Raw genomic sequence first — 15119 nt, forward strand, 5'->3', positions numbered from 1 at the left:
CCCAAGCTCTCGTCTCGAAACGCTCACCTCGTTCTCGCACCAAAACAACGGGTTTGAACGTCTTCCTCCTCGTTCTCAGCGCTCTCAACCCTCGTGGCGAGTCGTAACCCGCAAAATGATTGGTATCTATGCTGGGTCACTTTGCACCAAACCTATGGGCATCTCAGTTTTTTTACCTTGGAAACGAGAACTCGCTGGATACAGTATGCTTTTCTCTTCTGACTTGGTCATTGAACACATGCACGGCTAATTCTGGCAGCGCTTCTCGTCATCTGCGGCGGCCCTCATGACCACTTCCAAGCGCCAAGTTGGGTGTTTACCCGAGTGATGCTGCCAGTTGGCCAATCTATGCTTTCTATACTCTTGCATCTTTCAATATGTTTTGTTTTCTCTCAGTGGCTGTCTCTGGCTATGGGCGCTGCGGTGCCACTGACCGCATAGGACTCTCACACTTGGACCCTTTCCTTGAATTATTACGGGAAGGTGCACTTGAAACCCTTTGTATCGGTTATTTCTCTGACCAATCGAGGTAAGTCTTGGTGGAAAGAGAGCGGGCGGGTGTTCGAGGCGTTTAGCTTATCTCTGTATCGCCGATGTAGTGGACGAGTGGGCAGGATCTAGGAACACTTTGGGGCCTACGTACAGTACAGGCATGAGAATGGGTTCGACCTGTGCCTCGGGTACACAAATCCTTCTATTCGATGTTTCTCTGGCTTTCGACTGGCCCCGCTCGAGATGGACTGCCCGCTTGTTAGGGATCCATGCGGTGCTGGTGGGTACTTTTTTCCGCCTCTCTGCTGGGATATCATTGATTCCAGGACCCCGGAAAACCTGGGGCGAGCCTAGTGACGACATTCTGTCGAAAAATCCGGTTTCTTTTCTGCCAAAATTGTCCGGTTTGTCGCCAGGTTCGTGTCTGGACGCTCAAAATTTCCGGTTTTGGAACCTTGGTCTGACTTTTTCTTTCGATCCTCAGGCGCCCGTAAGCGCCCAGAAACGCGATTTTCCCCTTCAGCCACCTTAACAGAAGCAGATAATGGCGTGAACCGCACCTTCTCAGGGAAATTGAGTCTTTGACGTCGTCAGAAGGCACGGCAGGCCCCAATTCCCGAGCTCCTGGCCGGTTTCTGTCCCTAGGTGGAAGCCTTCGCCCATTGGAAATCCGGTTTCTTGACCCAGGTGAAGGCTTATTTTCGGCCAAAAATTCTGATTTTGGGTCGAAAAATCCGGTTTCTCCGCTAGGTTAGGCGGGTTTTTGGCACGTTTTTTTCCGGTTTCTGACCTAACTCCCCCCTAGATTTTCCGGGGTCCTTTGATTCCCCTGCTTTTCCCTGCAGGTCGGCCTCGCTTGGCTAATTAATGCCCGAGGCAAGTCTTGGGTCTCTTGGGGGTATATTTCACCAGCCAATCGTTGCCCTCAGACAGCCGCCGATCTCCCGACTTGCCATTACGCGTAATGTCCATTATAAACTGCTGGATGGGAATGTATTTTCCTGTTCTCCAAAGAGTGTGAAATCTGAAACTACCCCACGAGGACGGGACTGGCCTTCAAGCAACAGGTCGACCTGAAGCGATCGCAGAGAGCTTCGTGTGTGGGGAAACTAACCGCTTTCACGTCTTTCAGGGCGTATGTTCCGGGCGGAGTCCCCTTAGCCTATCTTGCAGTTATTGCATTTTCAGCTCATTGGCGCCCGGTAAAAAAATGTACGGTGAGCGTGGACCTCTTACCATGGCACCCTCGTCCTTGGGGTACTCACACGAGAGGATCCTCTCCCCACCGGCAACCCTTGTCATTCCTCCCAATTACCTGGTAGAACGGGCTGCTGGATTACCGGACGGTAGTCAAGACCCAGCTCCGCCGGTGGGTCAATCGACCGGGCTCATGCAGCCAGCCGCTTCGCCACACCCTACCACAGCGGTACGTATCATCTCCTTGAAGGCCCGCAACAACTTACAGGGCTCTTTGAAAACACTACTTAACGAGCAGGTGGAGCTTCAAGTTCCAGCAGCGTTACTTGCTTGGTGACCATCTCGAATCCAGACCTCTGGTTTACTGTGTATCGCTATCGCTAACCAGAGGGTTTTCAAGGGCGAGAATCGGCCGCCCACCGGGTATTCATCCGACCTTTGGAAATTCCGCATCCGACGGGTTCAACTTACCCGATATTTCTACCTCAGGCTATGCAGGGTCGCCTTCATTCCTTTGCATACCTGAAGTAGCAGTACTACTAGTAGGTGCGTCGCCAACTCGACGCCTCAAGTGATGAATGAACTCCCCACCAATATCGAAAAGTAAAAAGGGCCCTTTCGTTCTCATTTCCTTACTTTCGCCACTGGGAATATTGCGACAAGAGATTAATTCACGGAGACTCTGATAGCGGGGTACCTACTACCAACTTGAAGCTCGGAGCCACTTTGCTGGAGGGTGGGAGGATGAGAGCCCGATTGAGACGAGGAAACAAGGCATGAACGCGATGTCGAACCCGCATTCCCTCAGCCTGGGTCATGAGGGGTCAAGATGTTTGAATCACCCTTACCTACGATCAGGCGGGTTGCTAATAGAGGGGTGTAAAGAAGCAAGGTAAGTACTTACTTATCATGACTTACTACTATGTCTTGTTCATGCTCCGGTTCCATTCAGGAGTTCTAACAAAGTCAGATTTATACGCAAACTTTAATGCATACCACTGTGATAAGGCGCTTACTTTCCGCGGACTCGGATTGCTCCCCGCAACCAGTGTATGTAACTAACTGGGTTTCGTTTCCTTTTCGAACCTTGCAAGCTCTCACCCGACACGGACTAATGTCAAGTCCAACGCAGCACCTCCCAACTCGCCACATAGTAAATATGTAGGTGGCCTCGTGACCCATTATAGTATCTTGACGACGAACAACTCGAGTCAACAAGGTTCAGCCCAAGTTCTCTCATTCCATCATCCTCAATCGGGGCGCTCAGTTCTCACTGGCGTACGCGTCGAGCGCCACACCGGTTTTCGAGGTCGAAGGTGGTCATAATCTACGTCATTGTCAAGTTACTCTGTGACTATGACTTGTGATGCCTTTTCGACGACTTCGACGACGCTTCACTGAGCACTCTGTGTATGTAGTCCATCAACTGCCTTTGATCAAAACTGGGGAATCAGATGCGGCGCTTTTCCCCAGCGCTTACGGATAATTCGGAAATACATCCGCACACGACTCAGGCTGCCAGACGATTGGCCGTTGTCGATTCCTCCGAGTGAATTCAACACTTGCATGGATCTAGGCACACGCTGGGTGTAATACTAATTGGTGCGTGAACACTATCTCTATTTATGTTTGTGCACTGGGGAAGAGTCGTACGCTGTCGTACTTGGAGAGGGATTGGTTCGTACATAGTTAGTGGCGCAGAGTGAATTATAATTCCATCGACCGACACCCCCCAGCCACTGACATTGGCACTGAATAACCGAAAGCCTCCTACGGAGTGGACGGTCTCTTAGTCTATGTAGTATGTACCGCACATGCAATGAGAAGATGGCGGTGGAAAGATGACCATGATCTCTTCAGAGAGAATTCAAATGGAAGCAATTGCAACTTAAAAGGTTGGAAGCGAAGCCTCGAAATAAGGCTCAACACAAGAGTTCAGAATCGTCCATATATTCGTCCATATATTCGTTGATGCTTTCCGCACGGCATGGCCGCATGGGGTAAGGTGATTCTCAGGACATTCTTCGGGAGTGAGCGGGTAGAAGGCGTCCTGCTAATGCTTGCATGTCGATCGTCGGATGGTGAAGTGATACCTCAGCTGAGTGGGTGGGAGGAGAGGGGGCGTGGAACTTGCAAACCGCCGGTAAATGTTCTCTTCCTCTAGGTGGTGTTCGAGTTCACATAGGGTTGACTGGGTCCACCCTCGACTATCCTCCCAAGAGGCCTGGCTTTAAATTACAGAACGGAAACAAATGTCTATAAATCATACATACATACGTGCAATACATCACTCACTACCCGACTCGTGAACGTTTGAACTTGGACGCGAAACAGGAAGGAAGAAAAAAAAATGCGCACAGCAAAATAAAATCGAATAAAATCGTCGTCATCACAGAAAAAAAAAAGAAACAAAACCTCCTCCAGGAAAAGTACCCCGACACCCACTACGAAAACAACGTAGGCCCTCTCGCTCTCACATCCAACGGCGGTACCCACTCAGGCACAGGCACCTTCCCCCACTCAAACCTATCCGCCTTGAACGCCTCCCCCACCCCCTCCGGCAAAATCTCACCATAATTCGGCGGTAAATTCTGGTCACCAGCAAAACCCGGTATAACACCATAATGCGCCTTGTCGAAATCGAGTTTTTGGCTGCTGATAGAGGTGGGTTGCGTAGGACCGGTGGCGGTGTTGGAAGCGACGTTGAACCCGGATGAACCGCTTCCGAATGCTGAGAAGGGGCTTGCGGTGGAGGGTTGGGAGGGTTGGCCGAAGACTGATGTCGTCGTCGTGTTGGTGGGTGCGCCGAATGCGGATGTCGCCGGTGCGGGTTGGCCAAAAGCCGAGGTGGGTGCGGCTGGCTGACCGAACGAGGATCCTCCAAAGGCGTTGGTGGAGCCGCTGCCCCCAGCGGCAGCATTCGCGCCAAACCCTGAAGGCTGACCGAACACGGTCGGATTTTGGGGTGCGCCAAACGCCGATGGCGTCCCCGTCCCGGGAGCAGTATTCGTACTATTCGCGAACGCAGAGAAAGCAGATGGAGTTGTGGTGGTGGTGCTTCCAAACGCGCTGGTAGCCGGAGCTGGAGATCCAAAAGCCGACGTTCCCGTAGACGACCCGCCCCCGAAAGCACTACCCGTATTCGTGGAGCCAAATCCAGTCTGTCCAAAGACTGATCCGCCAGCAGGTTTGTTGGCTGCTGCAGCAGCAAATGCTGAAGGCTGGTTGCCCGAGAAGGCAGAGAACGCTCCGCCACCCGTTCCTCCCGCCGTACCAGTGCCTGTACCAGAAGCAGCACCAGCGCCAAATGCACTAGGGCCAGAACTAGCGAACGAGCTGAAAGCACCTGAGGCAGGTTTGATCAACCCTCCTCCCCCGGAGCTAGCACCAAACCCAGTTTGGCCAAACGCTGGTTGACCAAACGCGGACGTCGTCGTCGTCGTCGGCTGGCCGAAAGCGCCGGTGGTTGTTGCACCCGTACCAGCAGCGGGCGTTGTCGTGCTACCCGACGCTCCGAACCCAGTCTGACCAAACGCGGGTTGGCCAAAAGCAGGCTTTCCAAACGCAGATGTCGAGGCAGGTTGGCCAAAGGCTGAGGTCCCAAAGGCGGAAGGGGTGGTGGTGGTGGTGCTTCCGAAAGCCGAGGCCGTGTTGGCCGGTGTGCCAAAAGCAGAGGTAGCAGGAGCAGGAGCGCCGAACGCCGAGGTGGCTGGTGCTGGTGTGCCGAATGCTGATGTCCCTGCGGCGGGGGCACCAAACGCGGAGGGAGTTGTGGTGCTGCCAAAGGCAGACGTTGTGGTGGGTGCGCCGAACGCCGATGTGGTTCCTGCCGAACCGAATGTGCCAGTTCCACCGGGTGCGTTGCCCTTGCCGTATTGTCCTTTCGCCATCTCGTATACTTGGAGATGGTTTGTGAGCGCACCCTAGGCCAATAGCTGAGTTCTGTAAACGAGATAGAAGCACCAAGACATACAGATAATCGAGATTCGGCTTGCGAGATGGTGTTCGCCTCAAACGTGAGCTGTATACAGAGTAAGTTAAAGACGCGTTAAGAAAGGGATAAAACGCGCACATATTCATTGGGATTGTTGGCAGCCTTTGCGGCAGCAGCCTTGACTCGTAGTTCCTCCATCGACATGTCCAATCCACCAATCACGGTGGGCTCGAACTTGGCGGGTCCATAGGAAGACAGTGGCCATAGCGGTTTGTCTTTTCCAGGTGTCAGGTCGTCTCTGATACTGTCGGTGCTGTACATTTCAAGAACCAATCCATGTCAGCCGGTGGATTGACGATGGTCTAGGGCTGGGTCGACGAACGTGAAAAGGGTGATCTTTGGGTTGTTCCCAGTGCTTGTCGTGCGGTTCCAGGCAGATCCTAGTTTCGACCTGAGTTTGAAGGACAAGGAGGGGTTAGATGAGACTCACCGCCAAACCCACCACCCGGTTTTGCGTCTGCTGGATGCTCGTTTCTACAGTCGTTACCGAATCTGCATACTCCTCGCAGATAGAATTGACATATTGCCTGTGTTCAACGTTGTGTCAGGTCTAGGACGCGACAAAATGCGAGCTCACCATTGCGATGTGTTTGCGTCTTCCAAGGACTCCTCGAGTCGTAAAAAGTGGTTTATCAGGGGAAAGAGTATCTGAACAGTCTCATGGATAGTCAAAACAGACGTAGACGGCGGTCGTCGCAGGCAACAACGACGAGCAAGAGGCAAGCGCTGGAAGCATCTTGTTCCCACGGCCCTCTCACCCGAAACCGCCGTCCCCGTCCACAATCGTCGCCAAACAGGTTCCTTCCACCGTCAACAACGACGATGAGCATCCTCATCGTCGCCTTCCATGCAACAACAACAGCAACAACAGCAACAAGTATCACTGGACGAATGGGTTTCCAATGTCATGCAACATGACCCCATGCGTGTCTACCGCGCTAGACGGGATGCGCACCATCGACCGGTTACCTCGAAATATGCGATCCTAGGCTTCATCTCTTCTGGAACGTACGGACGCGTGTATAAAGCTCAGTCTATCAACGGAGGAGAGCTTCTGGCCATTAAAAAGTTCAAACCAGACAAAGAGGGCGATGTGGTCACCTACACTGGAATCAGCCAGAGTGCAATTCGTGAAATCGCGGTGCGTTTTTGCTTGTATAATCTTTGCGAACTTTGAATTGATTATTATCTAGTTGAATAGAGAAATAAACCATGAGAATGTAGTGGCCCTTCGAGAAGTGATCCTCGAAGATAAATCCATCTACATGGTCTTTGAGTACGCAGAACACGACTTTCTCGTTCGTCCCCTTTCTCCTTCTCTCAACCAACAACTCTAACCGACTCTGATTCCAGCAAGTAATACACCACTACTACCAAACCATCCGTACATCAATACCAACCGCAGTCCTCAAATCCCTGATCTACCAACTCTTCAACGGGCTCATCTACCTCCACGCCTCCCACATCCTCCACCGCGACCTCAAACCCGCAAACATCCTCATCACCTCCCAAGGCGTCGTCAAAATCGGCGACCTGGGTCTCGCACGTCTATGCTACGAGCCCCTCCAACCTCTCTTCGCCGGCGACAAGGTCGTCGTAACGATCTGGTACCGCGCACCCGAACTCTTGATGGGCGCGAAGCACTACAATAAAGCGATAGATTGCTGGGCTGTGGGATGTGTTATGGCTGAATTGGCGAGCCTGAGACCGATTTTTAAAGGTGAAGAGGCGAAGCTGGACTCGAAGAAGAATGTACCGTTTCAGAGGGACCAGTTGATCAAGATTTTCGAGGTGCTGGGAACGCCGGATGGTGCGTCAATACCCTTTCTCTCCTTCCCTCTTCTTTCTCTCTGACAGACGTTTCTTTTGTTCTCAGAACGAGACTGGCCAGGTGTAGTCGACATGCCTGAATATCGGAACATGAAACTCCTGGACCAGTAAGCCCACGACCCTCCCTCCCCTCCTTAAATCCCATTCTAACTTCCCCATCCAGCTTCTCAAACCGCCTATCAGATTGGTGCCACACCCGTATACGTTCACCTCAAGGCTACGACCTCCTCCGCCAACTCTTCGCCTACGATCCCGATAACAGACTAACAGCAGAACAGGCTATTCAGCATAAATGGTTCCACGAGGATCCGTTGCCTACCTGGAAGTACGTCACTCACCCCTGCATAATGCAGGTTATGTTATCCTACGACGTTACTCACCCTTTTTCTCTGATAGCGCCTTCCAATCCCTCGCACAGCACCAAATCCCACCATGCCGACGTATAACCCAAGACGAGGCGCCATCCATGATGCCCATGGCCACCCAACAGAACACGCAACAAGCAATGGGGGGTGGACACATTGCAGGTATGCATCACCAATTGCTCAATAAAAATTTTCCCATGTCCGGACGAAAAAAAAAAAAAAAGCTAACTATGAAACCGACTTTTTCCATTTCACAGGAGGAGCAGGCGCGCCGTTTTCCAAACCGGGGAGTACAGCCAGTTTTGCGAGCCTGAGCGGTGGTGGGCCGTACGCCCAGAGTCAGGGTGGGACTGGAGGTCACACTGCGCATACGAGGAAGAAGGCTAGAATGGGGTAGAATGAAGGTTGGGTTTAGATCTTTTTTGTATCAGTGAGGTTTTGCATCGATTTTGGAATGACCGGTGAGACTGACTATGCACCAGGGCTACATATACATACTTACTACACATTGGGACTAAGTACTACCGATATCCTCGCAGTGGCAGCCATTTGCTTTGACCTTGGTGGGTGTCTGCCAGTGGTGGGCCATTTCCTGGTTCTGTGAGAAAAATCAACGCGGTATCTGGTTCGTGTTGAGCCCAATCGGTGGGAGAGTGGTCGAATACTGTCGATTTAGATGGGTGAAAATAACAAGGATTCAAGGAAGCAAACCTGTAAAACTGTGATGTACTTACAGCGGCACCTGGGCCAGGTGACCTGGTGTTGGGCGTTCGACGTGGGAATTCGCCGAGTCGGAGCTCGCGCTCGAATGCGCGGTCGTTGGGGTCGTTGCTCTCGAAAGTAATCGGTCTATAGTCCCAACGATTGCCGGAAGGCGCGATTAGGGTCTCATACAGACCTTTGGACTAGATAACGAACACCAGGCGCGGTTGATGCGCTCCCCCCTAATTACACCCCTAACTACGGGCGGAGTTTGGAATGCATCCAAACATCCCACAACCTAATGATTTTTTGAACCTTGGTTTGGACTCACCCATGACCGAGCCCATGGCAGTGGTCCCAGAGTCAATGACCCTGGAAAGTAAGTAGCCCCAAGGAAATCTTAACGGTCTAACATTGAACGGTAATATCTAGTGGATCCAAATGCTCGACGCGCTTGGATTGACTCGCGCATCGCCGCCCTCGAAGACGAAATTCGCCGGTGGAAGAGCAGCAGGAACGAGTTATCAGTAATCTCGCGCCTACCGCCTGAAGTTCTCACTCGGATTTTCGAAGCCTATAAACAAATGTGCGATCGCTACGGTCGAACGGGCAATACGCCTCAGCCGCGGCAACATTATATCAAACTATATCAATGGACTCGAGTGACACACGTTTCCCGCTACTGGAGGGAAGTCGCCCTTGGATGCCCGTACCTGTGGTCGGACATTCGAACCGTCAACCACAACTGGGCGAGGACATTCTTGGAGCGGTCGAAGCAGGCGCCCATCTCCCTCAACGCCACGGAGTCTCTTTCCGTCACGAACATGGAAGACTTCGAAGACGAGATCCTTGCGCAGTCCCACCGACTGAAGAGCATTCGAGTTTATGGGGGCGCTTCTTTCGAAAAGAGAGTTCAGGAATTGACCAATCCTACCCCCCTGCTTCAAAGCCTGATGATCACGCGCGGATATCAGAACCAGAATGCGGCCAGCCCAATCCTACCCACGGAATTCCTCAGTGGCGAGGCTCCGAAACTTCAGGACTTGGAGTTGGATGGATATTGGCTACCTTGGGACTCGACCGTCCTGTTCCGTGGATTGACGTCGCTCAAGCTAACTTTCTATCCACCAAGCCACACCCCTCCGCCTAGTCCTGAAACCTTCTTCGACGTACTCGAAGCCATGGAGGGTCTTCAAACCTTGTACCTTGATATTCCCTTACCTATATCGCCTCTCGCAAAACACCGCACCATCGCACTTGCACGCATGGAGAAATTCACGCTGAAGGGCTTTCTATCCGGCTGCACCAACGTCATGACGCATCTGGCACTTCCGCCTTCGTCAACATTGCATATTTTTGCCATCCAGAAGGAGGAAGACACTGCCCATAGTAACGTCACGATGGCCGACCTGTCGATCTCGATCACCAATTCGTGGCTTTCAGGCCATCTAGGCTCCAATTCCACAACCCCCGCCTCCGCCCCAAGCGTCCTGAAGTCTCTGGAACTTGATACCAATGACGTGCTGTCTAACAGCGTCAAAGGATATCTCGTGGATAACGACTCCCCACACCGCCCAGGTGGTTGTAGGAACGTACCCTCCCTCGAGCTGCGGGTTGCTGGGGACTACTCAGGCGCCGAAAGCGCCGACTGGCTCCCCGATCTCCTTGGCGGGCTACCGCTGAACGATGTCTGTACAGTCGCTATGACTGGTGTGATTGAGGAAAGCACGATGGCATTCCTCGCTGGCTTACCGTCCGTCCACACGCTTTCAATTGACAGGGACAACGGTGCACAGTTCTTCAGATGTGTCGAGGCCGATCCGGTGCTCCGACCCATAGTCACCAAACAAAGACCAGTCCGACAGAAAGCGAAACCGGGTGCACACTGTCGGACACCACAACCACAGCCCACGCACCTGTCCTACTTCCGCGCGCTGAAGAAACTGATTTTTTATAGAGCAGACTTTCGCGTGCAAGGGATTGACGCTGGTGCCGTGGTGGATTTCTTGATGGCACGATACGAGTTGGGTGGGGAGATTGAGGCGCTGGAGTTGATAGAGTGCGTTGGGCTGTACCAGGACGATGTGAAGGAGTTTGCGGAGGTTGTTCTCGATGTCGAGTGGGACCGGAAAGTCGTTGATTGGTACACGGATGAGGAAGACGAGGACGAGGACGAGGACGAGTGTAGACATTGTGGAGGTGATGGATGTGTCTGGTGCGAAGACGATGACGATGACCATGACTTCTACTGCGACCCTTACGATGGTCCCTTCATGGGTTATTGGTGATTTCTGGTCTACTAGTCGATTAAAATCTCGCTATCCATCCAATTCCCTTCTCTCTTTCGACTCGAAGGCAGTCGACGATGGGGCTAAACCAAACCGTCGACCGTTGAACTTTTAGTACTTGTTTCGGGAAACCTGATTGAAGGACCATCGCAGAATGTGCACTAGTCGCATGCGCAATGCGTCAGGGCTGCAGGGGAAAGCAATGCCGACCGTTTATTAGGTAGCAATATCATAAACTACAAGTATGTAAGGTAATTCATAAAATCGCTGTCGACACCGTAGCAATTACTGCATCCCGGCATGCCGCAGCCATCATGATAGTCGCCGTCATCCTCATCATCCTCTTCGTCCGAATAGCACTCGATCTCGTCCCCATCCCAGTCGACGTCCACTACAACCTCCTCGATCCTATCCACGTCCTCCCCATACAGCCTCACACAACCGTTCAGTTCCAACGACTCGATCTCTCCTCCCAACTCGTACCGCATCATCAACCAGTCCAAAAACACATCCATGTCGATGCCTTCAAAGTCGGCGGATTCGAATACGAGTCGTTTGACCGATGCAAAGCGAGTCAGAGATCCACTTCTTGGTTCACTCGTCGAGTCGGGCGTTGTCATATCAAGAGCAGGATCAGCTTTGGCGTAAAAGACAAAATCTTCGGCGGCGTATCGCTCGGCGTAAATCGTGTGAAGGGATGGTAAGCGGGATAAAGGCATCAGTTCGTGGGAGGAGCAGCTGGAGTTCAGGTTGAGGGCGAGGACGTCGTTCAAGGGGAGTGCGGCGAGGAGCTCAGGGAGGAATGTGTTTTTGTCAAGTCTCAAGTACAGGGTTGGATGATCCCGAGTCCGGTCAACGAGTTCCATCATTTCAGGGGCGTTATTTGCCTCGATGATTGCACGGTAGAGGTCGCTATTGACGGAGATGCATTCGAGTCTGCACGACGAGCCGTAGGAAGAATTGGAGAGGGGCCCGGCAAGCCAAGATGATGATATCGAGTTCCCAAATGCCATTACGTCGCCTTCGGTGTCATCCGGACTGTTGAATATATAGAACTTGGCGGAGAGAGCAGGAGGAAGGGCAAAATGTTTCATAACAGTCCCACATTCACGGAAACTTCCGCGTATTGTGAGAGATTCGAGTTGCGGGAGTGGGATGATGAGGAACGTTGAGAGGGGATGAATTGGAAGGTTGAGATCCAGATCCAGTTCGCGTAGGTTCTTCATAGACTGGAACCCTCCAAAGAAGGCTTCCGGACTTGGAGCATTGTCGGATGTCCTGGGTATCGAATTGCTCAACTTGAGCGATGTGAGGCTGGAGGATATGGACGAGATGGTAGACCAGGAAAACTGGTATCCGGTCCAATGCAAGTCCCGAAGCATTGGCGCCTGGCCTCCCAGAAGGTTATCCGGGATCCTCGACTGGCCATAGCCAGGGCCGCATTCGAGCACCAGGCTCCGGAGAATGGGTGTCGAGGGAGAAAGCTCCTCGAGTCGTTGGTGAACGAAATCGTTGTGACCGGTGATTTTGAGGTCCTTCAGACGGTGTGGTTGCGAGAATGCGCTTTTGATCATCTCGGCAAGTTGGGGTTTCGTGTCCCAGTACGCCCAGAATGAGAGGGAGATTGGGGCCTGCTTGGAGCGCTCAAACATAGCCTGGGCCCAGTGGGAGTTGGAGGTGGTGATATTGGACCAAAGCTCCGGGCAGCCCAGCGCTGTATCCCGCCAATACCGTGAAACATGTGCGACCTTGGTCCAGTCAAAGGCCTTCACGTGTGACGATGTACGATGTTGCTGGTGGTGAATGAAGACGCGACTGAGCACCTCCGGTGGCAACCGAGATATTGGAGACAGCTCGTTTCTGTCGCTCCTCCATTTTCTAATCTCTTCTTGGAGCTCCGCAATGCGCGAGTCAATAAAGTCGCGTCGAGCTGCGCGCTGGGCTTTCTGTTCCCGTTCTTCTGCCACGTCGGACACTGGTAAAATTGGACCTTGGGCATTTGAGTTTGCTGTTCCGACATGAAATGCTCCGGGGCTTACCAGATTGTGATTCCGGTTCCTTAGAAGCCATTTGACCCAGGCTAAACGGATTGTTGGACCAAAAGAGCAAGAAGCAAAGTGCAGTCGACGCGTTTCGCGCGCTTCCCCTAATTTATCAGCGGAGTTTGTACATGGTTCCCACGATCAAACAATTGCCGCGATGGTCAATTTACAAGCGACGACTTGGTTTTTGACCACGATGACCGTGCCAGCGCCAATGGTACCAGAGTCTATGGCCCTGGCGGGTGAGTAATTCAGTCTCAGGGAACCTTTTATTACTGAAAAAATCGAAACAAGGCTTATCGGCCACTGACGATCCGAATGCTCGACGCGCTTTGATTGACTCGCGCATCGCCGCCCTTGAAGACGAGATTCACCGGCTGAAGAGCAGCAGAAATGAGCTGTCAGAAATCTCTCGACTCCCGCCTGAGGTTCTGACTCGAATATTTGTCATCTATGAAGAAATGTGCAACCCCGACTCGGTGGACCATACGACATGGCGACCCGTCATTCTCAAGCCATATCAATGGACGGACGTGACCCACGTTTCGCGGTACTGGAGGGAAGCGGCACTCGGATGCCCGGAGCTATGGTCAAATATCCGAACCAGCAACTGCAACTGGGCAATGGCTCTTTTGGAACGGTCCAAGCAAGCCCCAATCTCCCTCGACGCCATGCAGGCTCGCAGTCCGAAGCTTGACGCCCTTCTCACCGACGTTCTTGCGCAACCCCAACGCCTGAAGAGCCTTCGGCTTTCCGGACACTCTTCCATTGAGAAGCGCCTTGGGGAAATGACTTCCCCGGCTCCCCTGCTCCAAAGCCTGACGATGAGACGCGATTATGTATCGTATTCTTCCTCCGAAATCCTACCCACAACTTTCCTCGGTGGCGAAGCTCCAACGCTTCAGAGTTTGGAGTTGAATGGCTATTTTCTGCCGTGGGACTCGACTCTGCTTCGTGGGCTGACGTCGCTGAAGCTAAATTTCACACCATCGAGGAATCTCCCTCGTCCTAGCCCCGAAGCGTTCTTCGGAGCACTCGAGGCAATGGAGAGTCTCCGAACCTTGCACCTCGATACCCTGCTACCGGCATCTCCTCTCGAAAATCACCGCACCATTACCCTTCGACATATGGAAGAATTTCGACTGAATGGGCCTATGGCCGACTGCGCCAATATCATGACTCACGTGGTGCTTCCACCTTCGGCTATCCTTCACTTTGTGGTCTCAAAGAAGCCTGACGAGAGTGTCCAGAGCATGACCGACCTGTCGACCTCCATCGCGGCTTCGTGGCTTAGCGGCCCTCTTTCAAATTCTTCAATCACCACACCAAATGTCATCAATACCGTCGAACTCGATTTCGGATACAATACGTTCTCCTTCCGTGGATACCCACGGGATGCTGAGCGCCGCCTTTCAGGCTCATGCAGGGGAACCAGGAACCAAGCATCCCTTACCCTACAGGCTGCAAGAGAATCCATTTCCCATCTCCTTGCTGGGCTCCCATTGAACAATGTCCGCACCGTCGCTCTGACTGGCGGCATTGACGACAGCGCTTTGGTATTCCTTGGTCGACTTCCCTGCCTCCACACCCTTTCTGTCGACCACGACACCAGTGAAGGCTTCTTCAGATATATCGCTGCCGATCCGGCGCTCCGACCCATGGTTATCAAGAAAGCCAAGGCCACAACAGGGACCCGGAAACCGAAGCCACAGCCCACCCAGTTGTCGTACTTCTCCGCGTTGAAGAAACTGATACTCAGTGGAGCTGACTTCCGATACACTTTCACGGTCGACGCCTTTTTGGATTTCTTGATGATGCGCTACGAGCTGGGTGGGGAGATTGAGACGCTCGAATTGATGGGGTCCGTCGGGCTGCACCCAGGCCACGTAAAGCAGCTCAGGGAGGTTGTCGTCGACGTGGAGTGGGACGGGAAGACCATTAATTACTATTCGGATGAGGAAGAGGACGAGGAAGACGAGTGTGAGTACTGTGGACGCGATGGGTGTGAGTACTGCGACGATGATTTTTATGATTACGAGCCCACCATCGAAGACTTGCTGTCCGACGGTTACTGGTAGTGTATAACCTCGTGTATCGTTAACTTTAATTACTCCTTTTTGTTTCCTGTGTCTCTTCCCACCAATAGCTCAACTATGTATGTGTTGGCGTCCGGGCTGAATCGAACCGCCGACCTCAGGCTGAACTTCGG

General features: G+C 52.6%; 6 protein-coding genes across 6 annotated transcripts; 4 read left to right on the forward strand and 2 right to left on the reverse strand.

Moving 5' to 3' along the window:
* Positions 1-1729: 1729 nt before the first annotated feature.
* On the forward strand, positions 1730-2026 carry CC1G_14721 (hypothetical protein; the record flags this gene model as incomplete). The annotated part of the gene is made up of 2 exons (XM_002911246.1): positions 1730-1918; positions 1988-2026. The coding sequence occupies 2 exons, from the start codon at positions 1730-1732 to the stop codon at positions 2024-2026; spliced, it is 228 nt and encodes a 75-aa protein (XP_002911292.1).
* A 2107-nt stretch (positions 2027-4133) lies between these two features.
* On the reverse strand, positions 4134-6400 carry CC1G_07886 (hypothetical protein; the record flags this gene model as incomplete). Its single annotated transcript, XM_001839119.2, has 6 exons — positions 6261-6400; positions 6114-6210; positions 6006-6063; positions 5762-5936; positions 5663-5710; positions 4134-5612 (listed from the first exon to the last, which is right to left on the reverse strand). The coding sequence occupies exons 1-6, from the start codon at positions 6261-6263 to the stop codon at positions 4134-4136; spliced, it is 1860 nt and encodes a 619-aa protein (XP_001839171.2). The 5' UTR covers positions 6264-6400.
* A 130-nt stretch (positions 6401-6530) lies between these two features.
* CC1G_07887 (CMGC/CDK/CDK8 protein kinase) lies at positions 6531-8275 on the forward strand (the record flags this gene model as incomplete). Its single annotated transcript, XM_001839120.1, has 7 exons — positions 6531-6824; positions 6877-6981; positions 7037-7493; positions 7560-7620; positions 7677-7838; positions 7910-8040; positions 8136-8275. The coding sequence occupies 7 exons, from the start codon at positions 6531-6533 to the stop codon at positions 8273-8275; spliced, it is 1350 nt and encodes a 449-aa protein (XP_001839172.1).
* Positions 8276-8913: 638 nt separating this feature from the next.
* On the forward strand, positions 8914-10564 carry CC1G_07888 (hypothetical protein; the record flags this gene model as incomplete). The annotated part of the gene is made up of 3 exons (XM_001839121.2): positions 8914-8959; positions 9013-10268; positions 10538-10564. 3 exons carry the CDS (start codon positions 8914-8916, stop codon positions 10562-10564), a joined length of 1329 nt encoding a protein of 442 aa, XP_001839173.2.
* Positions 10565-10898: 334 nt separating this feature from the next.
* CC1G_07889 (hypothetical protein) lies at positions 10899-12938 on the reverse strand (the record flags this gene model as incomplete). Its single annotated transcript, XM_001839122.2, has 3 exons — positions 10899-10951; positions 11158-12843; positions 12908-12938. The coding sequence occupies 3 exons, from the start codon at positions 12936-12938 to the stop codon at positions 10899-10901; spliced, it is 1770 nt and encodes a 589-aa protein (XP_001839174.2).
* Positions 12939-13106: 168 nt separating this feature from the next.
* CC1G_07890 (hypothetical protein) lies at positions 13107-14988 on the forward strand (the record flags this gene model as incomplete). Its single annotated transcript, XM_001839123.1, has 2 exons — positions 13107-13152; positions 13205-14988. 2 exons carry the CDS (start codon positions 13107-13109, stop codon positions 14986-14988), a joined length of 1830 nt encoding a protein of 609 aa, XP_001839175.1.
* Positions 14989-15119: the final 131 nt, after the last annotated feature.

The sequence above is a fragment of the Coprinopsis cinerea genome (genome assembly GCF_000182895.1).
Source record: "Coprinopsis cinerea okayama7#130 chromosome 5 map unlocalized cont3.5, whole genome shotgun sequence".
In the NCBI taxonomy this organism is placed as follows: Eukaryota; Fungi; Basidiomycota; class Agaricomycetes; order Agaricales; family Psathyrellaceae; genus Coprinopsis; species Coprinopsis cinerea.